This window comes from Pteropus vampyrus, unplaced genomic scaffold, assembly GCF_000151845.1.
Source record: "Pteropus vampyrus isolate Shadow unplaced genomic scaffold, Pvam_2.0 Scaffold463, whole genome shotgun sequence".
NCBI lineage: Eukaryota > Metazoa > Chordata > Mammalia > Chiroptera > Pteropodidae > Pteropus > Pteropus vampyrus.
In genome coordinates this window covers 1,021,795-1,048,510 of record NW_011889244.1, presented here as the reverse complement: position 1 = coordinate 1,048,510, position 26,716 = coordinate 1,021,795, and the positions used below count along the sequence as shown (strand labels likewise).

The following is a 26,716-nucleotide window of genomic DNA, read 5'->3' as shown; positions in this document are numbered from 1 at the left end:
GCTGTGGGTTGGGTTAGATTTTGGCATTTCTAGATGCCTTGACTTAATGTCCTCTAATAACCCCTAAATGCACGGTTGCTCCTCACAGTTCTATAGGTAACATATCTTCCCATAAATTCCCATTTTATGAACTTAATTTTCATGAGGTAATTTTAAACAGCGGTGCTTATCATTAAGTTTGGTTATTGCAGTAACTGGAAATATTTATGGAAATTTTAAAATACCTAAAAGAAAACACTGAAGAATAATATACTGACTTTTATTATTTGTTTTCCCGAATCGCAGTGGTGCAGACAGCTGCATCATGAAACTGGATTTAGAGAAGTTAATTCCTGTGAAAACCAATTAGGAAATACAGTACCTCGGCAAAATTCTCAGGCCATCCAGACCAGTTCTCACTAGCTAGCATCTGCAGTTGGTGTTTTAAAGTTGTGCGGTTTTTAAGCTCCTGCATGCAAGACAGGTTATTGCATGTCATGACAGAGAGGACGTAGCAAGTCCAAAATTTAACCATGCGGTTGCTGTTGATTTCACTTTTGGTGGTAGACTCAAGTTTGTTATCAAAAAACCCAATGAGAATGGGAATAAACTGCAGATGTTTGGCTCTTTTTTGATTGACAGGGTTTAAGTAACACCAACATGCTACACTCTGGAGGAGCTGGATTCTTGTTTTTGGTGCCATCTCGTGATCTTGCAGCAAGTGAGCTACTTCTTTCATGTACTCAGCTGCAAATTTCCCAGCAGTTGGTCCTCCTGTAAAACAAGTATTTGCGTTTCCAGAAGTAATTGGTATATCTAGTAGCTAGTGACTTGGTATGCTTATTGTGTTCGGATTCTTGTTGCTGTATATTGACACGTGGAATACTTGGAGTTTCCTCTTTTCCCCACCCTGTGTGCTACTGTGAGAATGAGAAAATATGTGTTGATAAGTAAGGAGTGATATGAAAAGCCCTGGAAGGTCCCTGTCTGCCAATTTCCTTTAATCAGGCACCCAAGAGTCTGTACTTCAAGGTGAAGGAAACCTGACTTGTGTTCACCTAGCAAACCTTTCCTCATGGTTTCTTTCCTGGTTCTCTATCTTCAGTACTTGAAAAAATATCAGCACTAGAGCAAGCAAAGAGAAAACCAAAAGGCTGAGCTGCAAAGCTGGGTCTAATGTGAGTAAGAAAGGCTTTTCATGAGTCCATTGCTTTGCCATTCTCTCCTGTTTTTACACATTTCTCAACACAACTCCTGCAGATCTGGGACCAACATGGCCTTACAAGTTTTTCCTTGTTTTTGGTTACTGACTCAGCCTGTCCTAGACTACTTTTATCATATACCCGAACCCCAGATCTTCCTAGTTCAAATCTCAAACTCTGAGAAGGTAGGAGCCAAGAAGGCATTTGATAAAGACTATTTAGATGGTGAGGATTAGCTGACATTGTTGCTAGGTTCTAGCCACTGGAGTTTTGACCTAGATTGGATTTCTCTTACTTGTACTGGCACTCCATAAAAGTACTGTGATCCCAAGGATGTTGAAGCTTTAGCTGGAGCCTGGGCACAAGCCCTTTCCTCCACTACAACTAAGGCTAAATAACATCAAGTTAAAGCATTTTGACCCTTTTACAATATAGGCTAGTTCTTCCCACAAATGGGGAATACAGCTATGTAAGGAACCAAGCCTGCCTGGTGCGGTGGGTGCCATTTACCTTTCCTTCATGTGGGGGTTCTGAGTTTCCTCTCTCCTTATCTCTGTGCCAGTGGCTCACAACCGTTCTGGCACCTAGAAAACAGTAAATTTTTTCTCTCATGGATACCACTCTGAAAGATTTAGTCTATCAAACCACATCTAAATATCTTTTTCTCATAAAAAAAAAATCCATCTATGACACAGCTACCAGTAAGAGCTTCTAATTAGATGTATTGTTGAGGGCTACCTATAAAATTTCATTACATATCCTGAAATTTATTAGAAAAAAAGGGCGAGTTTGGACTTGACAGTGGGAAGTGCTTAAATGTGTGTTTAAATGGTTACCACTTAGTTTTCTGGCAAGTACACATTGCTTTTCACTGATGCATGTATTTGCTTTCCTGGAATTGTTTTAGAAGCATTAAGTTCTTATTGATTTTTCTAAGCTATTTTCTCTGTATTTTTACAAGATAAAAAATCAAGTAGTTTTACTCTGTTGGAATCATCACTAGGTTAGAATTATATAACACAGTAAAGATTCTTTGACTTATGATAATGAGGACTTTGATAGGCACCTTTAGTATATATTTTTAATAGAATTGGGAGGACACTTAATAACTTATTTGATGGACACATTCTTTTAAAACCTGAAATCCTTGAGGAAAAAATAATTAGTAATTGGCGGTACAAATACAAAACTAATAATTTAGGCAAAGAAAAGTTATTGGAATTTTAAGATGAGCTATGAAGATCACTAACTTACAATGTTATATAACAAGCAAAAGGATTTCGAACACTTATTTTAGCACAGCTGGTTAAGTCGGTACCTGTGAAGGCCAGCAGTCCAATCCTGTAGGCAGCTTGTGCCCTCTTCTCAAGGGCTAGAGATTTGTCCTTCAACATTTGGCCAAGTACCACAATTTTTTCTTTGTGGAAAATATTCTCATTCTGCGGGATATGGTTTTCCTCTTTCTTCTTAATGAAAAAGCCCTTAACAGTGACACTCCAGAAGCTCTGGAGGGACTTATACAGCCCCACAAAACACTGATATACCTGAGTCCAAAACTGCACATAATAAACACGGGCCTTGGCCATTGTGTAAAAGGCCAGTGGTGCTTCATTTACACAGCTGGCAATAACAGAACAGTCAAGAACTATGGAATGCATCACTTAGCAACACAACGGAATGGAATACAGAAATCAGGAATCAATCTATGCTTGGGATTTGGGCTTGGAACACACACAAATAAATGATGCTGCTTTTTACCCTTAAGGAGCTCACAGTCTTTTTCTCCAATGAGCTTTACAAAAAAATCTGAGGAGTAAATATCCTCATTTATAGATGAAGGAATTTCAACATAAAAATAAATTCAAGTTGAGAATGAGGTGTAATGTGTATATACCAACTCAAGAAAGGTATGTGAAAAAAAGCGGACTCTACATGAGACTAGTAATTCAAAAATAATTTTTATTTTAACTTACATGATTGAAACAGTGAATACAAATGACACAAAACTAAGCACCCCTTCAAACAAAAAATAAAATGCACAAGTGAATACAAAAGATAATGGAGTTATTCATGCAATATTCAAAAAATAAAAAACCAAACCAAAAACTGTAACATTTATGATTTGATTTTCTATAAAAAGAACCATTTCAACCATTTAACATAGACTACAGACTATGCATACTAACTATAGACTGTACAATGTACTTTTAAAATGAAGGATATATTTATATAATATTTATAAATATACAAATATATATACACATAATTTCACAGTTAAAAGGACTATTTGCCAGGAAACCTGACAACTTTAAAATGAAATGAGTTGTTTTTAAAGGTCTTGCTAAAATGTAAATATTTAAAATGCTATCTAAATGGTATTTTGTACAAACACATCCAGAATACAGTTAATATTCCACAGTTTAAGTTATACTCACATGTATTCTTTTGCTATTTTGGCATATCCTACCTCGTATATTCTTAAGAGGAAGAAAAATTATTTAATAGAAGCTACTGAGTGGTCTTGTACTTTGTTTAATGGACTTGCTACCTTGATTTCCGCAATAACAGGCGCTGTTAACCGTTTGGCTAAGGGATCCTCTCAGTGGGAAGTGCTTTCTCGGGGCAGTAACCATTCCTCAGGGCAGGTTTCTTCCTAACCTCCTGGTAGCTTTTATAGAAGCAAGGACCACTTTTAATGTCCCTCTGCTCCCACTCCATTAGGATTCTTCCAACTTCTGAGAGTTATTCCACCTCAAAGAGCATCCCAGCTTTCTGAATCCATGACTTTTGGTTTTGATTAGTTTCAGCAGCAAAATACCTCAATTGTAAAAGTATAAAAAAAGGCTCTTAAAAAAAAAAAAAAGCTTAAGCTTTGCGTGTTGTTTTTTTTAAAAATGTATATGGATATAATCTTATTAAGGTAGTTTGTAGTCATCTGCCTGTCTTTTTATCATAATGAAAACATGCTTTTTGAATTTTCACAATGAAGAAGAGAAATAGCGGAGGTTTGAAAAAAATGAAAGAAAAAAACATTTAACTCTTACAATGTGTCATTTTACCAGGTTCTGCAGGCAAACTTTTATTTGAAGAAATTATATTTTGTGCTTTGCATTTAAGGTAAAATTAGGTAGCTTAGGGGGCCACTCAACCCTGAGAGCACGACAGAGAAAAACTGCAAGGCATATGATATTTATCAAAGTATCACAGGACTGTTTCAAGCTCATAGAAGAACTTCCAAAAAAGTACAAAGATGGCTATTTTAAAATTCCATATATATTTGATATGACAGACTCATTAAGCATGGTCAGACTCAATGAATGATGTAATCTGTTAGTCACAAGAAGCCCTATTGTACTGGCCAAAGGAAAAGCAGGTGGATGCTGTGAAACTGACTGTTAATTCTTTCTACAACATGTTAGATTTCCAGACAACCTGAACAGAACTCTTTAAATTTTAAAGACATTCCAGCTAAATCACAGCACCCTCTTGATTAATAGGGCCACTAATTAAGACAGCTGTTAGGCAGAGCCAACTGGTAATTAAAAGGCTGTGGCCACTTCAGTTCCATGACGACCTCCAACTTTAACACAGTCTCGAGGAAATTTGTCCAATTGTTCATATGCCAGTCGCCCATCTTCTCCTGGATACACAACAAGAAAAATGAATGCCAATTTGAACTTAACTTTTTTATTCATCACTCAGGATAATAAATTAATACCAGTTGTTTAGGTATGGACTGCTATTTTTTTGCTAACGTTAGCTTCAGGTAAGGAAAAGTCATCTTCAGTTATTCTTAATTATGTCGTTTCTAGGTAATGTTTAGAAAAAACAAGAACTTTTGAGCTAATGCCAGAGAGTAAGAGAATGCCAGGGTGTGAAACAAAGTAGAAGTCCTATGGGCATGTGAGGTTGATGATTTCACATAATAGATTTATTCTTTTGAAAATCATATGTATTATATTTTAAGTGCATTAGGAATTTCAGTATGGCTAGTCCTTAACTTCAGTGCATTGAACTTTTACCTAAGTTTTACTTCTATACATTACATATTGGTACATGTTAAATTATCTTTCATAAAAGTCAAGATTAGGCTTTTGAACTTCAGCTAAAAAGTTACTCTTTGCCATGTAAACATGTGGTGATGACATCTACCACCAACAGCTGGTTCAGTTTGTCGGCACCATCCTGAACAGCCAACGTGTATTTGTAAATTATTTGAATATTTTGTTCCATTTTCCTGTTTAAAATATTAGAAAAAATGGGAAAATGAAGTATAGACAACTAGTGATAAGAAATGGGCTTTTATGCATTGAATACAAGTGAGAAAAAGATGGAAATAGTTGTGTCCAATCAGAAATTGTGGGAAAAAAAGATTCATGAAATGCTGGAATGATATTGATATTAGTGGGTTTTAGAAAAGGAATGTAATCACGGATTTTATAATCTTATTGTAGTTTCTAGGAATAGAAGCCTTCCAATAAACTGAAAGTCTGTTTGAAAGAATCACTTAGGATGCTTTTACAAGTCCCAGAGCTGAGGTATATCTCACGCCAACGAGAGCAAAATCTTTGGAAGTGGAACCAGGCCTGGGTATATATATATTTTAGGCCTGAGTATATTTTAAAGCTCCCCTGGTGATTCAGCCATGAATCGGTGAGGTGAGAGAGGCTGGGCGTGGGCAGCCACGTGTGTGAAGAGCTCAGGACAAGAAGGTATGTGATCGCTCCTGTAGATGCTGCTGTCTGTGCAGCTGAAGTGACTGGGCACATTCGGCAGGGCTCAAACTTTCTTTGGTTCTACTGGAAGTAGACACATGACTGGCTGCGCTTTACAAACATCTGGCTTACCTTCGCTGTTATTTCAGAACACGAAGGAAAGAAAGAAGCTAAAACTAATGATACCCTAGGCACATTTATAGGGAATTAAATAATTTCTATGCCGGAAACAGCCATAAGGAATAACTGTTTTATCCTTTAAACAAACATATGCTGGCTAAGATTTCTGTGCCTGGAACATTATATTCACTAGCAGAAAGAAGCCTTATTAAACTGATAACGTAAGAAAGAACAACTAACAATGAATATGATTTTCATGATGATGATAAATGCCAGGAGAGTCTCCCTTATGTTGTTAAGCTACTAGAGTCAAAGTAGAGCACCTTTTTTCCAATTAGTATTATTGACTGGATAGAATTGAGGACTTCTAGGAGTATAGTTTTTACATTTTAAGAGTATGTTGTAGTAGTAAAATTATTTATAATAAATATTTTTATTTTTTATGTGGAGTTTTGAAAGCCTCTCTCTACCCTCCCAACTCCCCAGAAGAATAAAAGTATGAAACCTGTGAAGCACGAACCTTTAGAAAATGAAGTGGAGGGGAAGGTTTATTTGGATATTTCAGAATAAAATAAATACTTCAATCTTTCCTTTGGTGTCAGGGCTCAGGTGGGATAGGCCAGGGGACGATCAGGTTAGCCTGAGAGTCGGTGAGGCTGTGACAGCTGGGGGACTGTGGCCCCTTAGGGAACCTCAGCCTATCATAGTCCTCCGGGTGGTGCAAACCCCACCCCGGACTCCTGACTATGGTTTGACTTCTATGTTCTTGACTCCAAATAGTGCACAGACCAATGAAGCATCTAGAATGGCTCCACAGAGCAGCCCTCACCCTCAGCAGTCATACAACAGGAGCTGGAGTGAGATAGAGGTTGATCAGTTCCTCATTCTGTGTGTGTGTGTGTGTGTTTTTGTGCGTGTGCACACAGGTAGCCATGAGGGAAAATTGCTAAAACAATACACATGAAACTTCTGACGGTTCCCTTTGGGAGTGAAAAGTAAACACATAAAAAAATTCTCACCAAGAGACAAGAGGGTTTCCGAGGCCACATTTCTGATTTCTTCAGTGTCGGACTGACACAGTGTCACCAGCATTTTAATGCTTTCAGTAGCCTACAGGGAGAAAAGAGTTAAAATCATGTTCTGACATTTATGTCTGGGGTTGCATGAGACTTAGCATTTCAGAGCTGGTGGGGACTTTAAAACCATCTTATCCAGGGCTTCCTACACCTAGCTGAGAGTCAGGAGCTCTTGTAAAGTACAGATTCCTGGCTGCCACTCCGAGATGTACTGTATGAGAATTTCCTGAGTTGCAGCCCAGAATTCAGACTTGTTAGATCTCCAGTGATCAGCTAAGTCCCTCATTTCATGGAGAACTGCAGGCCTAGAGAAGGGGGTGACACGCTTGCTTTTCCAGAACAGAATCCACTTCTCATTGTTCTTTCCACTGTAACTCACTGCTTCTAAAAGAGCTCTAACTTAAGAATTCCTAATATTTAGCTTATATGCCAAACGAGAGGAGGAGAACAGAGGTCAACGATGGGAGTCCAACTATTTGTTTACTGAGTGCTCTATGAACCAGACAGTTCACAAGGTGTGGGGGGTTCAGCGATGGACAAGACCCAGCCCTGGCCCCCGGGGAGTTTCCAGTCTAGAGGAGAGACAGAGTTAAACGAGGAAAATAATTACTACGATGAATGATAGGCTGAGTTGGAGTGTGAGGGAAGAACGCGACTGGGACACAAGCTGGTCTGATCAGGGAAGTCTTCATGGAGGAAGTAACATCTTAGAGGAGTTCGCCATGTTTGCGCATGTGGGAGGGGTGTGCGTGTGCGTCTGTGTGTGTGTGTTTGGGGGTGTGGAGAAGGAAACAAATTCTAGGCAAGGGGATTAGTTTATGACAGCCCAAATCAAGGAGGGCCTGATGAGCCATTAAGGGTTTTGGACTTATTCAAAGGTCATGGAAAGTCATACAAGAGTTTGAGGTTGGATTTGTATTTTATTATGAGCATTCCAGCTGCAGTGAAGAAGATGGACTAACGGGAGTTTAGGCTCTAACAAGGCAGAGATATTGGTAGAAAGGATGCTCAAATCCAGGCGAACACAGTGGGGATAAAGAGTGGCCAGAATTAGGCTGTTATGGAAGTGGGACCGGCAGGATGGTAAGGCTGGTTGGATGTGGAGGATGAGGGTGAGGGAGGGTCATGATGGCCCCTAGGTTTCTGGAACGAGCTGCTTGGTGGTGGTTGTACCATCCACTAAGACAGAGAAGATTGGAGGCAGGGGTGAGATGGGTGAAATTTGAGGTGACTTTCTAGTGGGGATGTCCAGCAGCAAGCAGGATAATAGACAGGACAGGAAGACCTGGACGGGAAATGCTGGGAGTCATTAGCATATAGATGGTAGTGGAAGACCCAGGAGTAGACGTTACCAGGGAAAATGTGGAGGGGGAAGGGGGCCTGGCAGTGTCTCCAGCAACACCACCATTTAGGGCAAGTCCCAGAAGGGAGCCTGCCTGCTGCAAAACTAAATATTCTTGCTGAGATTTTGAGTTGATAATGGGTAACAAATTATGACTTTCTCTTTTTGGAAGAAAGCTAGGCCTATGGAGTGGTAGTGGCAGTGCTGGGTGCCCAAACATGACGAATTGGAGTGAGCAGCATGTGTAGATCCTGGGTTATTCCAACCCAATGAGACAGATGGGGACCTGACATCGGAGGGCCACTTTGATCTCTCCAGATTGTTTCCAGTTTGACGATAGAAAAGAAAAATGTGAGGTGTCTGCTTGTTATCATTAATCAAAAAAAGTTTTCCCCTGACAAGTTAATTAGAGTTGACTGGTTTGGGTGGATGACATCCTGAATCTGCTCTGTGCTGCACAGAGCCCCGCTGTGAGCTGGGGGCTGGGGACAGCTTAGAAAGAGGACCCTTATTCAGCCCAAAGGATCCTATCCTCTAGGAGAAAGGGATTAAATCAGTGCTGCCAGACTTGGGATATGCTAGAGTTTAAAACTGTAGCTTTTACTATAACCTTTGCAGCACGTAAATCCACAAAACAGATCACTGTCTCCTCATGTCTTGCTTTACCTTGTGTATCACAGCCATCATCACTGAGATGTCACTGTATGTCAGAGAGCACCCAAATAAATAGCAATCACTGTGGGCTTTTATTGGCCACCAAAATTTAAATTTTTGACCAAGTAACAAGGACAAAATTTCCCAGGGCTGTTTTTCTTCGCAAGTCATTAGCTTTTTCTTTTGAGGTGTTAATCCCTTTCTTCACTTCCTGACAGGCCTGCAGAACCCTGCCCCTTGTCCCATGCACCCATCCAAGATTTTAGCAAGCTCTGAGGTGTGGCTTTCTCATTCTTTTCTCAAGAGTGATTAGTCTTTTTTTTTTTTTTTTGTGATTAAAGTACGTCAAACATTAAATCTTGACGACTGTAACATAAACTCGTTAATGCTGGGAATTTTCATGCCTTCTTTTTTCATTTATATTTTAGCTCTCTCACCAACACCTCCCTTTGACATAGTTAAGATTGTGAGCTGCTTAATAAAAACAGTTCATGGGGAAGGATCTGGAAATTTATTGGCACAATGAATTTTAGAATTTCTTTGCAAATTTTCTGGGTCCCTGTTATTTTTTGTACACAGTAAAAAATGGTGAAATCACCATTTCCCCCTTTTTTGGCTTAGGATATACTTTTCTAGTACTGACCCAGAGGCAAACTAATTTCTGTGGGCTATTCAAAAACATAACTGTTTTCCAAAACATTTATACTTTAACAAAATAAAGTCACATTTAGTGGCAGTTTAAAGAATAAAGGACCCCAGACTTTATTGCAAAACTTCAGTGCAAAACTCTGAGGTAGGAAACTCTGCTGAAACAGGCAGTTCCACAAACGGAAGGGAAGCCGTTTCTGTACTTGGCTTAGTTTTGCTCAAAGCTGCACTGGAGGGGCTTTGAGGCTGGGCGTTACCTCCAGGCTTTTCAGGGCCAGGCAGGCTGCCTTCTGGAGATGGAGGTCTGTCCTTGTTAGTGCTTCACAGTAATAGAGCAAGGCCTGAAAGAGAAGGAAGGACACCATGAAGACATTTTGATTAGTTTGTAGTTTTACAGGAAGATAATCATTTTTACTGCCTGAGATGAACTACAGATAAAACAAGATATTCTTGCACTACCTTCAGTGCCAAAAAAAAAAAATCATTAAAATTCATGTTTATTAAAAGAGCAGTCTCTTTATTCAATACATTGATCCTTTATTGTCTACCAGGTCACATGCTTTGGGGTATACGAAGCTGGAAGATGAAATGTTGCAGGATACTCGAGCTGGTGCCGGCACCGGCTCGGCAGATTCACATCCAAAAGTTGAGCCCCCATCACAGTGGGGCTTTTTCTTTTATACACGTCTTATGCTTCCTCATAGTGAAGTGTATTCTGCTTGGTTGGTGGGCTGTAAGGGGAGTGACCAATCAGGGCCAGTGGTCTGTGCCATGTCAGCTGTGACACTGAACAGTCCCCTTACCTATTATGGGACGGAAAGTGAACGACCTTCAACCATTATAGAAAATGGTTAGCTCGGCCTCTGCACGCACACATATTTTATGAGTAGTCTGGGGTCAAGTCATCTGACAGCAAAGTTATGAGTCTGGCTTTCAACAGACCCTAGGGTCTAGTAGGAATGCGAAGATTGTTTAGAAGGACCTGTGGAGAGCAACATATTAGCTCCACAAGAAAGCTGCAAGATGCTGAGTCAGTCATGTGGAGGAGAGTCCTTCACCCTGGAGGCCAAAATCCAGCTGATGGTAAGTGTGCAAAAGGCCGAGCAGAATGGGACATTTATTATTATTATGTTCATAATAGTCCCAAAGCAGAAACAACCCAAGAGTTCATCAGCTGATAAATGTGATCTGCTCCTACAATGCAATATTATTTGGCATAAAAAGAAATGCACTGATACATGCTACAACATGGATGACCCTTGCTGAGTGACATCATGCTGAGTGAAAGAGCAAGACGTAAAGGCCACATATTATGTGATTCCATTCATAAGAAACGTCCAGAACAGGTGAGGCTAGAACAGGCAAATCCACAGAGACACAGCAGAGTAGTGGTTGCCAGGAACTGGAGGGAGGAGGCAATGGAAATGACTGCGGGCGGGGACAGGATTTCTTTTGGGGGTGATGAAAATGTTCCGGAATTGGATAGTGGTGATGATTTGTGAATATACTAAAAACCACTGGGTTATATACTTTAAAGGGTGAATGTAAATATTTTATGGTATGTGAATTATATCACCTCTTTTTTCAGTGGGGATGATGGTAGCTAGCCCACAGAACAGACTTTTGAGCTACTTCCACTAAAGTATCAGAACTTTATTAAGAAAGAACAATGTGAAGTTCACGTTTTTTGGGTCAAAAGGGCATTAGCATGGGATGTCTTCTCTGAGTACGCAATGCCCCAATACAGCCTGCTTAGGTTATGCCTTAGGAAACTTACGCTCCTCTTGCAGTCGACATTTGACCTTTCCAAGAACAGGAAGGAGCCAGCTGTAATTTTCCTGAGCTTATCTGAGGGTTGGTGTGAGTTTTTAGAATGGCTGTTCAAACTGTAAAGGGCTCCCTGCAGACCAACCGCCCTGCTTGGACTGGGCCCCAATGTGCATGATTTTTAGATGCCTGTTACTCCTGGATGGCTGTTGAATTAAAGTCAAGGGAGAGATAAATTACCTCTTCCCTAGTGATAGGAGTGATGGTTTTAAAATGAAAAATATTCTAAACTCGCTGACCCAACAATCTGATGATTTGACTCCAGACTACCCATGAAATATATGTGTGTAAATACACACACATGTATGTTCACCAGAACATATTTCAGAGTTAGAAACTACACAAATGCCCATGAATATGGAATAATAAAATAAATTATAGGATATGCATACACTGAAAAGCCAATAATCCATCAAAGAGAATGAAGTAGATCAATATGCTCTGACATGTAAAATAACCATGATATATTACATTTTAAAAAAAATCAGGTACACAACAGAACAGTATGGTCTCATTTAAAAAAAAATAATTACATGTTAACATATATTTAGAAAAAACCTGGAAGAAGTATACACTAAGTTATTAATAGTTGAATCTGGGGGGCTGGACTCATGGGCACTTAATCATCACAGTATATTTTTGAGGTTTAAATCACTTTGCAGAGTATATATCACTAATAAGCAGAAGCAAAATTATTTTTATAAAATAAAAATGGCAAAATATTAATGGTAAATTGCAGAAAATTAAGCAAGTTTTGGGCTTGATGGCCATGAGTTTGTGTGCTACCTTTTCCCGGAAATGCTCGTTTCCTGCGGCTGCCACCAGGTAAAGCCTCACGGCCTCGCTGACTCCATCGTCCTCTCCGGTTAAGAGCAGGGCCAGAGCCCTGAGCACGTCCTGCTGGGCTGGGAGGCTGCCGGGTGCCAGGCCGCTCAGGGCCCGAAGCAGTTTTCCGTCTCTCAGTGATTGCAGAGTCTGCACTATGGAAACTGAAGTGAGAATAAAAGAGCATTCGCCTTCCGACAGTAAAGCAACGAGCTCGTTAAAAAAAAGTAAATGAGACTCAGATATATACATAATAACAGAGCCAAGTACATAGGAAAAATTAGCATGATAAAGGGGATGTTTCCAATTAGAACAGCACAGATTGTTTAGATAACTACATTAAGGAGAATGGCAAATTATAGGAGACAAAGGCGAAGGTGGATCTCCATGGCATAACTGCTACTAAAATGACTTATAGATGAATTAAATAGTCAGATGTAAAAATATATAGTGAGGAAGATACAAGTGAACACTTTTTACAGTCCTCCTGATGGAGCAAACTCTGTTGCCCCTTTGCCTTTTATTCACACCCGTTTGGCAAAACCCTAACCCTGAGTGACCCCCGCTCTGCGTTCTGTCTGCACTCAGGTAACTGCGCCCTGATGGAATCCAGTTAGCTGGTTGGAAAATGATAAAAAAAAAATATATAGGGTTTTGAAAACCATTTGGACAAACTGACTTAAGTAGTCCATGACTAAGGACTGTATGCTAATCCCTAACTAGATATCCAGCATGGGCGTCCATGAGCCACAAAAACATTAGGATAAGAGTGTGTCTGGTCAGCACAGATGGGAAAATATAAGAAAATATTCAAGTTCTATCAATGGAACAGCATCCTGTACACAATGGACAAGTTTGTGAATTAGAGATTTTTTTTTTTTTGCTTTAATTTCCTATTTTTGCTGCTGTGGTTGTTCTGGTAATTTCACTGCTTTTAAATAAATACCCTAATAAAAAGTCTCAAGATATGTAAACAGCTAAATAAATAATGGGAAACAACCAAAATGTTCAATAATCAAATACATTAGTATTTATTCAAGTGCAGAGATACTGTACAACTAAAATAAATATTTCAAAGAATTAATAACATGGGATATAATGTCATTCTATAATGTGTAATCACAATTTTGAAATTTAAAACCCAGGCACACTCAACTGAAAAGTACATTAAAATTTTAAAAGTAGGAGAATGGGTGACTTGAACTTTTTCCTTTATATTTCTCTATGTTTTCTGAATTTTTTATAATGAGAGCCTTTTCCTCTTATAAGGAAAGGAAGAAAGACATGCAAAAGGTTCGGGTTTTTTCTATTTTATTTTTCATTCCTACTAATAAATGAGTAGTTCCTTCCAGGGGCCCTGTAAGAAGAAGCTTAGAGACATTAACTGCCACAGATGTAAAGTGAGTAATTTAGAAATTCGCTCAGAAAATTGATTTAGACTGACAAATTTAGAATCAAGAAGTGAAGGATATAATAAAGTGAGGCCCTCTGCTCCTGCGCCAGGGTCTCTCGCCTCGGCATTCTCATTCTCCTGCTCGCCAGCATTTGTATTCTTTGGGGCTATGCACAGACACTGCCCTGTTCAGGCTGCTGCGACACTGGGTGGAGGAAAATGTCTTCTTCTCACTGTCATGCCACCCACCGGGCAGGAAATGTTGTAGGGCTTAATGTTTTGGAAGGAGAAGGGCTGAGCCTGGGTGTGGGCCAGACACATTGCTGCTGCCAGGTGCTGAGCCAAACCGTCTGGTCCCAAACAACACAGCTTGCTCCTCCTGTCCCCTTCACCTGCACTATCGGGCCGCAGAGGATTCACAGAGCCCACACTTGGGAACCAGAAACGGCCCCTCACTGCCTGGCTCTACTCCCAAAGAGGTTTTAACTCATGGCAGATACTGATTTTATTTCTAATATGTGAAGTGTCCCATAAGAAGGCAGTAACGAGCTCCGTCGCTGCGCCCCCACATTGGTGCCCGTTCTCCTCAGTCCCTGGACATGCGGCCTAGCTCTGGTTTTCTGTCCTTCCCTCCTTCCCCTTCTCAACGTGTGCCCCCACTTGCTCTCTTTGGAACCAGATTTCTGCTTATTATTATGAAAGCACCACCAAAATGGTAACATAAAATAGTACTGCCTGTAGGCTTGATCCCACAAATGGTGAACACATTGATGACCGAAAGAAATTACAGTGAGTCTTTTTACCTGGTAATGGTACACCCTGCTGGATGGTCTCAGTAAATCCCTGGTTCATTGCCAAAAGGCTTACTAAGGTGAAAGGTCCAGAAGTTGTTTAACAGGCAAATCTCAGCCCAGCTATTGACTTGGCAAGAAAAAAGTTACCATCACTAAAAACTGTGACAAAAAAAGACCAGAGATAACTTCAAATTGAGCCACCACAAAGTGTGACCAAAGAACACATCCCACCTTGCTTGGCCAGCTGGTTCAGGTAACTCTCCAGGTCGCTCACACCGTGGCTGGTGAAGTAACTGTAATACTGGAAAACAGTGATGACCTCGGAGGACAGGCTGGAGGAAAGTAAAGGCTCAGCCCGGTCCAGGATTTGGGACACCAAGGTTCGAAACACTATTTGTAAAGAGAAGATACAAAGCAGCTTTTAAGAAACATGACCATTCATTCATTCATTCATTCATTCATCTTTTTATTGTAGAATAGGATAGAGTGAAGCATGCAAGTGAACTAATCCTCAGGGAACAGCCAGGTGACTTCTGCATACCTATACACTGCGCAACTACCATTTAGATCGAGATACAGGACATAGCTGGCACCCTAGCAGGTTCTCTTGTGCCTCTTCCTATAGCTACTCGCCTACCCCCACCATAGGCCACCAATAATCTGATTTCTGTCAACAGAAGTTTGCCTGTTTCTGAACTTCATTTAAATAGAATTATACAGTATGCACTTTCGGTATCTGATTCCTTTTACTCATCAAAATATCTGTGAGATTCATCCAAAGCGTTGCCTGTAGCAGTGATTTATTTTTTTAAAAAAATTGCTGTGTAGGAGTCCAGTCAAGACAGTGGAAATAAAGGTATATCCAAAGGGTATACCTTGTGGTCATGAAGGGAGAGGAGGGGCAAGAGTTGCTTCAGTCTGAATGTACTGCCCCTTTACATGCATCTCAGAAGGTCACCTGCTTCTGGCAGGACTGGCAGGAGGGATGCACAGGAAGAGCCACCAGGCCGTGGTATACCCTACTGTATGAATATATTACAATTTATCCATTGTCTTGAGCATGTGAGTTGTTTCCGGTTTTTGGCTTTTGTCTGTAAAGCTGATATGAACCTTCTAATACATGTCTTGTTTTTTGTGAGTATAAGCACACATTTCTCTTGATATATTTAGGAGTGGAATTGCTGGATCGGAGGGAAGGAGTATATTTAGTGTTAGTAGAAATGCCTAACAGTTTTTCCAAAGTGTTTATACCATTTGACACCCTTGTATTGCTGACATACTTTAGTAGCAATACAAAAATACAGTGCCTTTAAAAGTCACTTCTGATGTTCTGAGTTGTGACATGTTCAATGTCTTTCTGTTCTGAGATCTTACTGAGTAGGTGATGGTTCTCTGGAGGGTAAGCTGTTTTTCACGGGTGGCTGTGGGAGAAGGGGCAGGGGGAACCTTACTGTCACTCACTCTTGCACCCCAGGACAGAAATGCTTTCCTCCCCTCCGTATTGTTGTTCTCTACCTGGGTCTGCAAGTCCTGGATAGTCTCTGTTGACACTTCTGGCAAAGCTGGCTTCCAGCTGCTTAATCACTCTGTCAGCTGAGCTGTGATAGACACCAACTGGGCTGCAGCACTTGGTCCAGAATGACAGCAAAGACATCTTTTTGTGGAATTCTGGAATGGCTAGAGAAGAAGGGCACCAAACCTAATGAAGCAGATAGAGGGACGTACCTGGGTGCAGGTGGGGCAGGTGTCCCCAGGGGCCTTTTTTTTTTTTTTTTTAAGACTGTTAGTTGGCAGGTGGTCTAAAAGATAAAGAAGTCATTTTGAGGAACTCTGCAGCCTGTTTGCTTTCGGTGAGAGAGAACCAGCAGCTCTGCTCTTGGGAGATGCTCTAGTCATCTCATCTCCTGTAACTTTACAGCAAACAAACTACAGGATCAGAGAATCAAACCTCAGAAGGTTTTTCTGAAAGGGATGGAGCAGAACTGTAGGTGGCTGCAGGAGGTTTTCTCCTGTCTAGTGGCCTTCAGACTGAGATGATTGATGGGCCCTGCGCCAGGGAGCTCAGGGTCAATATTCCACCCTCACCCTCATGTGGTTGTGGTCATGAAGGGCCTGGGAGAGGAGGGGCAAGAGTTGCTTCAGTCTGAATGTACTGCCCCTTTACATGCATCTCAGAAGGTCACCTGCTTCTGGCAGGACCGGCAGGAGGGATGCACAGGAAGAGACACCAGGCATTTAGACTTAATCAGAGATAACCCAGGAGAATCTAGTGTCCCACTGTTCCTACTAAACAGCCGAACAGCCAATGTGAAAAAAGACATAAATTCTTGTCTTTATAAAAGAGCCCTGTCACCAGACCACATAATTCAAAGGCATCTTCCCCATGTCAAGTCCTCCACCTAAAACTCTCTGACTCGGGAATCCTCATAAAGGCCTGTGAATCCATGTATTTCTATGTTTTCCCCATAGGGTTTTGGGGCATCTTTTTGTTTGTTTGTTTGTTTGTTTGTTTGCGGGGAGGGAGTATCTTGCACTTGACAGTCGGCCACTATGGGAGTTATCTTAGCCGGCTCCATGGCATGAGAACAATACTGATCATATGTTCCAACACAGAACCACACGAGCAGAAACAGTCTGTGAAACTGCCTAGGAGGTGATGCTAGTGCTGCTTGTATACATTTTGGGGGTGGAGGCCCCTGTAGAAAAAGCGATATGTCTGGTTTGACTCCGAAGGCTGAAGGGGGGTGTTAATGAGAGCCACTGGTGTGGAGACATCTCCCTACTCTATGGTCCAAGAATGCTTTTCTGCTATCGATACTGACAAAATAGCGAACAGACACAGCAGAGGTGTGGGCCAGTGGGCTCACCGTTGGCATGAGTGGTGGTGTCATGCACAGGGGCTTACCTTCCACAACAGAACTGATGTTTCCTGTGTTCTCGTCACTGACCGCTGAGAGTTTCTCCATCACCTGAATTTGCCTAGAAAGCTTCTCTAAGAGATTTCTCGCCACAAAAGGGGTTTTGCTTGAGAAAACAATTTGCTGATAAAACAAACAAAACCACCATTTCAATTACGTTCTTGTCAACAGTGCTTTCCCTCCCCAACAGCGTCCTCCCTACATGCAGTGGTGATGCTGAGTAAACTCATACAGCGTTTCTGTTACATGAACATGTAACTGTCCATGCTGGTTACAACAGCTGAGGAAATTAGACACGTGTTTTGTTGCTTTAAACTTTTTTGATGCCGTTTAAATTCTGGAATGTTCTCTGTAGTGAGCTTCAAGGTTATTGTACATTCACAAATTCTCTGAAATGAGGAGGGCATATTTAGGTTGCATATCAGTATGTAAACAGAAAAAGATTTATTTTACACATGTAGTAATTTTTCACAGCATGGGTTTATTTCATTGTTTTCAAACTGAAAATTAGGAGCATGGTGTATAATAGACATAATTATAATCAAGCTATCTCATTTTAATTGATGAGTGCTTATTAGGGAGCAGGTGCTGGTAAGAGCCTTAAACTTAGATCAGCTCATACTATTTCTCACGACAACCCAATGAGGTGGGTACTGCCGATATCCCATTTTACTGATGAGGAAACTGAGGTACAGAGAGGTTAAGTAACCTCTTCGAGGACACATAAATAGTAGGTGATTTTACTTGTGTGCAGTTCACAAGAATGAGGAAGGGCCTGACAGAGGAAAGGACAGAAGGCACCTGCCGTCTGAAAGTTCTAGATTTTTCTGTGTCCTGGTTACCTGGTAGGCATGAATGTGGGATGCAGACCTGTACTACCAACCTGTACCATCTAAAGCCTTTGGACTCTAAAACAAATAGAATTTTCAAATGTAAAAGTCTAGTTCAGCAAATACATTACAAATAAATTACTTTATTTTAAACTTAATTATAGCTATTAAAAAATGCCCATTTTTCTCTCCGCAATTATATACTAAATGAATAAATAAACTCACTGATTCAGAAGTAAGTATGAGTTACAAATCAATTTTTTAAAATTTATTTCTTTTAATTAGTTTCAAGTATACAGTACATTGGTTAGACATTTATATAGTTCATAAAACGATCCATCCCCACAATTGCTCCCTCTTTCCCCTGACCCTCCACCTAGACAAAGTATTAAGGCTAATTGCATTCCCTATGCCGTGCTCTGCATCCTTGTGACCGTCCATCTGCTACTAATTTGTACTTCTTTATCCCTTTACCCCATTCTCCCAGCCCCCCAAACCCCTTTCCCCTCTGTCCATCACCAAATTATCCACTATATCTGTTAGTTTGTTTTTGATTAGTTTGTTCTTTTTATTCCTTAGATTCCGCATATAAGTGAAATCATATAGTGTTTATCTTTCTCTGACTTAAATACCTTCTAGGTCCATCAAAGCAATATCTTTTTCCATCCCCTTCCTTTTAGTCTGTGAGTGTCTTTTAATCTGAAGTGAGTCTTTTGTATTTTTTCTTAAAGAAGTCCCTCCAACATTTCTTGTAATACTGGCTTGGTGGTGATAAATTCCTTTAGCTTATTTTTGTGTGGGAAGCTCTTTATCTGTCCTTCAACTCTAAATGATAGCTTTGCTGGATAAAGGATACTTTATCCTTTATCCTGGGTCTTCATCCTATTGAACACTTTTTGCCAAGCCCTTCTGTCCTGCATAGGTTCTTTTGAGAAATCAGCTGCCAGTCTTATAAGTATTCCCTTATCTGTTTTTCTCTTGCTGCTTTTAATATTCTTTCTTTGTATTTAACCTTTGGCATTTTAATTATGATGTGTCTTGGTGTGGGCCTCTTTGGATCCCTGATTTTTAGAATTCTCTGAGCTTCCTGGATTTTATGTCCATTTCCTTCACCAGATTAGGGAAGTTTTCCATCATTATTTCTTCAAACAGCTGTTCAACATCTTTATTTTCTTCAGTTACACCGATCAGAAGGATATTAGGACCCTTAATAGTGTCCCATATGCTCCTTAAATTATTTTTATAGTCTTGGCATCTTATCCCTTGCCATTCTGCTTGTGTGTCTTTGGCTTTCCTGTCCTTTTGATCCTTTTCTTTATTCACTTTGTTTATTCCATTTAATATACTTCTCATCTCAGGTAATGTGTTCTTCATTTCAGACTGGTTCCCTTTTATAATTTCCATTTCCATTTTTGAGTGTTTTATCTCTTTGTTGAAGTTCTCTACAGTTCTCAAAAGTTCACTGAGCATCTTTATAACCAGTGTTTTGAACTCTGCATCTGTTAGATTACTTGACTCCATTATATCTGGATCTCTGTTCTGTTCTCTCATATGGCTTCTGCTTCTTTGTCTTCCCATTTGACTGTCTTTCTGTGTCTGTTTCTATGTACTAAGCAAAGCTCCTAAGTCTTCCGGTCTTATTAGTGCAGATTTGTGACGTAGGTGTCCAGTGGCACAGTTCTGAGAGGGATTCAGCTGCAGGCCAAACTTAGCCCAAGCCTCTACACCTCTAGGGCCACCTGTTAAGATTCAGCAAGCCATCAACAGATGGTGTGCTTACAGTTGCCTCAAAAGGCCACACCAGAAACCGAGGCCAGCTGCCTCCAGTGTGAGTCTAGGTGCTGCTCAGCAAGGAGCACCTGACTCACTGAGGCTATACCTGGATGTGGCTTGGGTGTGTGGGGAGGCAAGTTGGAGGAGGCGGGGTTTCAGGAAATCCTCTGGGCAGCTTGACCTCCGTTTTTCAGTTTGATGATGTCTCGGCTATGGTGGTGCTGTGTCCATGCACTGGTATGGGGGGGCGGTGGGGGGATGGCGCTCAACAAGGAACGATGGATACTGCCGGCACTGCTGTACAGAGTGAATCTTGCCTTGGCCCCCACTCCAACAATGTCTCCCTGTAAGTCCCCGGTGCCTCCTTCAGAGCAAGTGAAAATTTGCTCGCGGACGCGGCCCCTTTAAGAGGCGTCTGCCGCTGCCGCAGCCTCCGTCTCACTCAGCTGCTGGGGACCGGGCAGCCCTGTGTCCTCTCCCCTGCCTACCTTCTGCCATTGCATTGTATTTCTCCCTATTTGTATGGCTTGTTCATCTAGATCCCAGGTGATTTTTTCTTGCTGCTGCTCCTTGTTTCCGTCACAACTTTGATTTGGTTGCCAAGGGATGAACAGAGCCTCTATCATCTATGCCATTTTTTTCGGTCTCTCTAGAAATCAATTTTTTAATCCTCACTCCTTCATTCTATGTATTTACATTACCTCTTTTGTTTTTCTAGTGGCGATTTTAACCACAAAAGAATTGAATTCTTATTATCATGGACTTATCATAGGGAGAAACATTGGACTGAATATTGCATGCCAATTAGTCTTTGGGAGAAAACATTCACCCCTTCATGGAAGATAGTCCTCTTATGTCTCACAAAATAAAGGACTTTACCTCTAAAAGGTGAACAGGTGGTTTGCTAAGCACAGAATCAGACTCAACAAGAACAAAGAGCTGTAAAAACCATCTCATTCAAATGACTAGTGAATAGAGAATAGCTCTAAGTAAATAACAATCTTTGCCCATTTGGGTCAGAAAAAAAATGGCACCTTTGGCCTGATTAGTTGTCAGTATTATGGCTTGTAAATCCAAGAGTCAACAAAAGAGATCAACTGGGGTGTTGGCCAACCAAGTGGCAAGAATTGTAACTGCCAACCAGTTTCCCACAGCACATCAGTGGCCTGAAGCCACTTTGGGGTTCTTTATTCATGGAGGAGAAGCACATTCTTCATTGCATCATGAGTGTATTACCGAAGAAGCAGCAGTGCCCCACTTCTGGCCTTCCTGGGGCCCCTTCCTCCTCACCCTGCCTCTTGCCTTCCAGTTTGCCCATGCTCTTTGGAACACAATCCTCCTCTTTTTGTACCCTTCCTGATCATCCCATCCCCCTGCAACCATTATTCATTTACTTTTGCATTTTTCCTGTTCCTCACAGGTCTAAGCAAGGTGGTTAAAGGACAAGATTGGGAGAAGACAAGCAACCAGGCAAGGAGGAAGCAGTTAAGCAAATGCTCAGGGGAAAACGCTTCGTTCAAGATTACTGAAAACCTTCACGCAACAAAAGAATTTCAAAATATTTTGCACCACTGTTGCAAAATCTTAAGTGGTAAGCAGGTTGAAATGGGAAGAAAAATAAGTTTCATGGTGTCTCAGAATGAGAGCTAACTGGTGATCATAATGACCTATAGAAGTGTTCTTTCCTGTTGCTAAGAAGTACTTATTCAAGATTTGGGAAACCATGGTTCTATTCTGCAGCATTTTGCTGTTAGCTATTCAGGTGGTAGAAAACTCATGTGACATGTTCATATTAACATATGTTCAGTAATACTGACTTTCAAAGTCCATTTGTTGAAGGCAGAATGTAAATTCCTTTTTTAATTAATCCCATTATTCCCATCTGTTATCAAATGATTTGAAAGTGAGAGCTAACCATATTTTGCCTACTTTCTTGTGAGGTCTGGAGATCTAGGTTTTAAGATGGGAAATCCAGGGTGGAGGGAGGATGGGTGCATCCATCAGAGTTTTGAGTTGGCTGGAATCAAAGCAGGACTGTTTTCTGATTTCTGAATTCTAATGACAAAACTAAAAAAGGAAGCGTACTTTCTTGGTGCATAAACAACTTGGGCTCTAACCCACAAATGCAGTCACCAATCCTACCTGAACGAGTTGGGTGCAGTACTGTAGGTGCCTGACGATGGTGATGTCCAGGCTTTCATTTCCCGTGGTGAGTGGGAGAGGGCTGCCTGCCACACTAGTCCCGACTCCTGTGTCCTCAGTCAGCGCCTCGCTAAGATGCCCCCTGGCCTCTGGGTGTACCGATCTGTAACTGTTGAAGCAGGAAGGTGAGCAAAACATTAATGATTTCTTTCTGTGTGAAAACTACAGGTCAACAGAATATGGCTCACATAAAGCCTCCAATAGCAGCACCCCCACTGACAATTTTGAAAAGCCAAAATACCTTTCAAAAAACTACTTAAATTCAGCCTGGTCACCAATTTGCCTAACTTTATAAGATCATGCAAACAAATTGCTTCCGGAGTTCTCTGTTCGCTTCTCTAGCACAATGAGCCCTTTGGAATGTCGCTTGCCAAGAAGTCTTTGAAACTTGCTCTCACGTTGCACTTGCACTTTCCTGCTCTGCCGATGGGGTGATCTGACAGATTTTCTGGGATTAAACTGTATTCCATACTGGTGGTTTTCCCAGAGCAGTACCATTAAGAAATAATCTGCCAAGGCTTTTTCCTGGCCTCAGATCTACTGCCACTTGAAGAGAAGGAAAAAAGAAAGCCGCCAAGAAGAGACATGATGTTCTAGCGACAAAAGCTAAAAGGGCACTTGAATCTTTAGAGCACAGCTTAGTTTTGCCATGCAGGCTTCGTTCAAACCCCACTGCTGAACTGTCTAAAGTTATGTCACGGTGGGCACTTACATTTCCAAATAAATCTGTTGCATCTACTGTCTAATTCTTTTATTCTTGAAATGAATGTGTGTGCTAGCGAGGGAGTTGTCGCATTTCACACATGGGAGGACAGAATTGCAGAGACGTAAGCAGAGCATCCGGGTTCACAAGCTGAGCAGCTTCTGGCTTCTAGTCTCAAATGTCTCAGTCTCCACAACTTAAAAAGATCACGCATTGGAGCTTAGAAGCATTGGATGCTCTACTCTGATTCACATTTGCCCCCAAAGAGAAAACACCCTGGATTCTGGCAGGCAACACATGGTGGTCAACACATATTTAAAACACAAGCACATTGATTGTTAACTAGGTTTCTGTTCTACATGTTGATGTTTCCAGTACACACACACACACACACACACACACACTCACACTTGATTTAAACATCAAAACTGATTTTCTGTTTACATGCTCTCTTTAATCCTGAAGACATGAGAACCTAACAGTGGAATTTATCTCCTTAAATCTCTAAATTCACACTTCATAATAGAAATGTTGGCTATTTGCTTAAGATTAATACCGATGATGTTTGATGATTCTGGTTCACCTTACACATTATGTGTAATAGAAATGCTGGGAATTCAAGAATTATATTTTGTGATTTACATTATATAGTAAATTATTCAATTATCAATGAAAAGAAATGTAATGTATATCAATAGAATGTTAAAATATATATGGACAAATAATGTTTTTAAGTATAGTATGAAACCCCCCAAAAATAATAATAAAAAATAGAACACAAGCACATTTTTCACAATTTCCCCTAATACTTCTGATGATATATAGTAAGATTGATCGGATATATTTAATATCAATGTCATGCAAATGTACAAAAGCTATGATGTTTTTGTTGTTAGAATGCTTCTTACAGCAAGAAGAAAGTTTAGGCTGACTTGATCCGTCATGTAGTAGTTTAAAATAACAAGTTATACAGAAAAATTTTTGGTTTAAGAAGCATTTTACAGATTCGATTAAGTCAGAAAAATCTCAGTGTGGAGTATAGAAGTATAACTTAAATCATTACAATTAATTTAATGAATTTTCTTTGCTATGCCCTGAATTTGCTCTAGGGATAAATTCTATTTCCCACTTTTTCTTTTTGAAGAATAAACCCTCCAGGGTCAACAAAACCGAAACTACTACTGCTGCCCGCGGGGGTAAGGGGGGTAGGGTTGGGGCCGGGGGGCGGGGTTTTGTGTAACTTGGAAACCTGTTTATATGACATGTCGAGGTAAGACGGCTGGGGAATCTACCCTTTCCTTGGGGAAAGTGGTTGTGTATTTTTTGCAGCAACCGATGGAGGTGAGTATGTTCCCCTGGGCTTGTTTTGCTTCCCCTGAAGTTATAAAATAGGCCCCCCAGGCCCTAGCTCTATCAACAGTGGTTTAGGTACAAGGAAGCCTGATAAAGAAGGTGACAATGTTTCACTTTCATCCTCCCTTCCCACTGACCCACTCCAGCCCCATCCCAGCGATGGCCACACTCTCCACTTGGAGGGCTGCAGATCCAGTGGTAGTTGTAATCATCCTTTCTTACATTCTAAGGGCAATATGCATCAGGGGGCTTAAACCTGGCTTTGAGATGTGCATCCATGAGATGAATCTACTGCTAAGACCCACTGGGCTGAAGGAAATGAGAGGTAAAGGGGTGGGGACAGAAAGGTGTAAGGAAAGAAAGAGATTAAAAATAGATGCAAACCAAGGCTTACCTATTTTTCTCAGTCTCAGTGTCTGAAAATACTGAGTCGGCACCTCCTCCAACAGTACAAACCTCATCACCATCCTCCTCCTCGTCAAAATCAGAGGTGTTCAGGAAATCAAAGCTTTCTAAAGCACTCTCAACTGTAAGACTTAAGCTGGAAGACCTGCTGCGGCTTCCTGTGGGCTTGCACTGAAAAGGCAGAAGGCACCAAGGAGACCATCAAACACCCAGAAGGAGGAGACGCAAGACACCCAATCTGAGAGTGACACCTTCTTTGTTTCAAGCTTTTATTTTTTTATTTTTTGTTGGCATTAAAAAGGACACATTTTAAATCTTCATATTAAAAAAAGAAGTACAACCATGGATAAAATAAAATAACACAACATGTAGGATTTGTTCCAAAATAATCCAGAAGGAAGTAAGCAGGTAGCAGGATAGACGGAACGAGATTGGCTACGAGCTGGGCATGGTGGAAGCTGGGGTGGGGGTTGGAGGGCACATGGGTATCTATTATATATTCGCTCTACTTCTGTTTGAAATTTTTATAATAAAAAAGTAAAAAATATATATATTACAACCAAGAAGCCTTGGGAAACAAAATTGCCACACTCCCTCTGCCTTGTGCTCTACACCAAGTAAAATACAACCAGCAGACAAATTGAGACTCATGGAGTCAGTGACGAATAATAATCAATTTCTAATTCTAAGTGGCACCATCTTCAGTGTGCTGTGATGGGAGCTAGCTAGCCAAGGCACCTGTTCTAAAAAATTAAGAAAATAAATCTCAGAAACAGAAAACTGCTCAAATTTACCTAACCCACACTCCCTAGGTAAGTAGCCTTAAATACTAATTTTACATTTCCAGCTTATAATTTTTCTTTGAGCATCAAGGAGAAAATGAATGGCACGGGCACAATACGAAGTAGCCCTGCTTTCTCTGCCTTTGAAGAAACAAGTTTCGTCACTTCCCTGGCTGGGCCCCGGAACTACGGGAACAAATCCATTCTATGGCCTGAAGAAATCTGTATCACTGGACACACACAGAGACATTACAAACAATAACGTCCGTTGCTACGGGCACAGAGGTGGAGAGAAGTACTCCCAAATACTCAAGGGCATGCTGGGGTGGACTGAACGGGACAAGTCCTGCAAGTTAGAAGAACTAAATGTCCTCCATCCAGTTAGGTGGCACTCCTTGCTGACTTCTTAACACAAGGTAGGAAGGGCCTTGCAGGGGTCTGTCTCTGACATTCAAGATGACACAAAAGCACACGGTCTTTTAAATCAGAGTTGTTCATTCACCCTCAGAGATCTCCGTCCAAGATGCAGCATCATTTAGTTTCTGATCCTCAAGATGTTTAGCATCCTAGGAATGTGAAGGGGGAAAAAAAGAGAAAGCTTTGTCCAGCTGATGCTTTAATGCTGGCCAGAGACAAAGCCACTTGCCCCTGATCTAAATTCTGATGCCCTTTCCAACCTCAGAGGGAGAGAAGGAGCCAGTCCTCACTCAATTAATTTCTAGGGTTTTCTTTCCTAAGCTATATGCAGAACTTGATTGTGCGTAGTATGGATGTGTTTATATATTAATCACAACAAAGAAAGTAGCTGTTAAGGATTTTAGTAGCAGGATAGTTTTGGAACAACGGCAGATTGAAATAACACTCTGGAGAGAAATTTATGACCACCAGGTTTTTTTATAAGACTAAACACTTGCTTAGTGTTTCCTGGTGGACTGAGCTGCTTATCAGAAACTTAGGTGCCTGGAAATGGGAGCCGCCATCACCACTGGCTTTCTCTAGGGTGTCTGCTTTAGCTGAGGTCCATGGTGTCTTAGCCGACTGGTCAATGGTGCAGAGAAAACTTGTTGAGGGGATAAAAAATGCTCTCACTGGAATACTAGACAAACAGACTCCATGCATGAGCCTTAAGTTGACGTTTTTCAGTTATGTTTTATAGAGAGCAGATTCAGAGTGTT

General features: G+C 40.9%; 2 protein-coding genes across 6 annotated transcripts in view; both read right to left on the bottom strand.

Annotated features, from left to right (window-relative positions):
• Nucleotides 1-325: 325 nt before the first annotated feature.
• CUNH6orf229 (chromosome unknown C6orf229 homolog) lies at nucleotides 326-2,767 on the bottom strand. Its single transcript, XM_011382171.1, has 2 exons — nucleotides 2,500-2,767; nucleotides 326-753 (listed from the first exon to the last, which is right to left on the bottom strand). Exons 1-2 carry the CDS (start codon nucleotides 2,765-2,767, stop codon nucleotides 326-328), a joined length of 696 nt encoding a protein of 231 aa, XP_011380473.1.
• Nucleotides 2,768-4,073: 1,306 nt separating this feature from the next.
• Nucleotides 4,074-26,716, bottom strand: part of RIPOR2 (RHO family interacting cell polarization regulator 2) — a 102,977-nt gene continuing 80,334 nt past the window's right edge. For 4 of the 5 annotated variants that reach the window (XM_023524438.1, XM_011382166.2, XM_011382168.2 and 1 more), the window contains 9 exons: nucleotides 24,749-24,930; nucleotides 22,239-22,407; nucleotides 17,481-17,616; nucleotides 16,091-16,252; nucleotides 14,807-14,965; nucleotides 12,350-12,552; nucleotides 9,994-10,077; nucleotides 7,036-7,126; nucleotides 4,074-4,821 (listed from right to left, as the gene is read on the bottom strand). In XM_023524438.1, the coding sequence (XP_023380206.1) occupies nucleotides 4,721-4,821; nucleotides 7,036-7,126; nucleotides 9,994-10,077; nucleotides 12,350-12,552; nucleotides 14,807-14,965; nucleotides 16,091-16,252; nucleotides 17,481-17,616; nucleotides 22,239-22,407; nucleotides 24,749-24,930 (1,287 nt within the window). In that variant the 3' untranslated portion in view covers nucleotides 4,074-4,720. Of the gene's footprint in view, nucleotides 4,822-7,035; nucleotides 7,127-9,993; nucleotides 10,078-12,349; nucleotides 12,553-14,806; nucleotides 14,966-16,090; nucleotides 16,253-17,480; nucleotides 17,617-22,238; nucleotides 22,408-24,748; nucleotides 24,931-25,046; nucleotides 26,108-26,716 lie in introns of those variants that run through there. The other variant, XM_023524437.1, reaches the window with a different exon arrangement.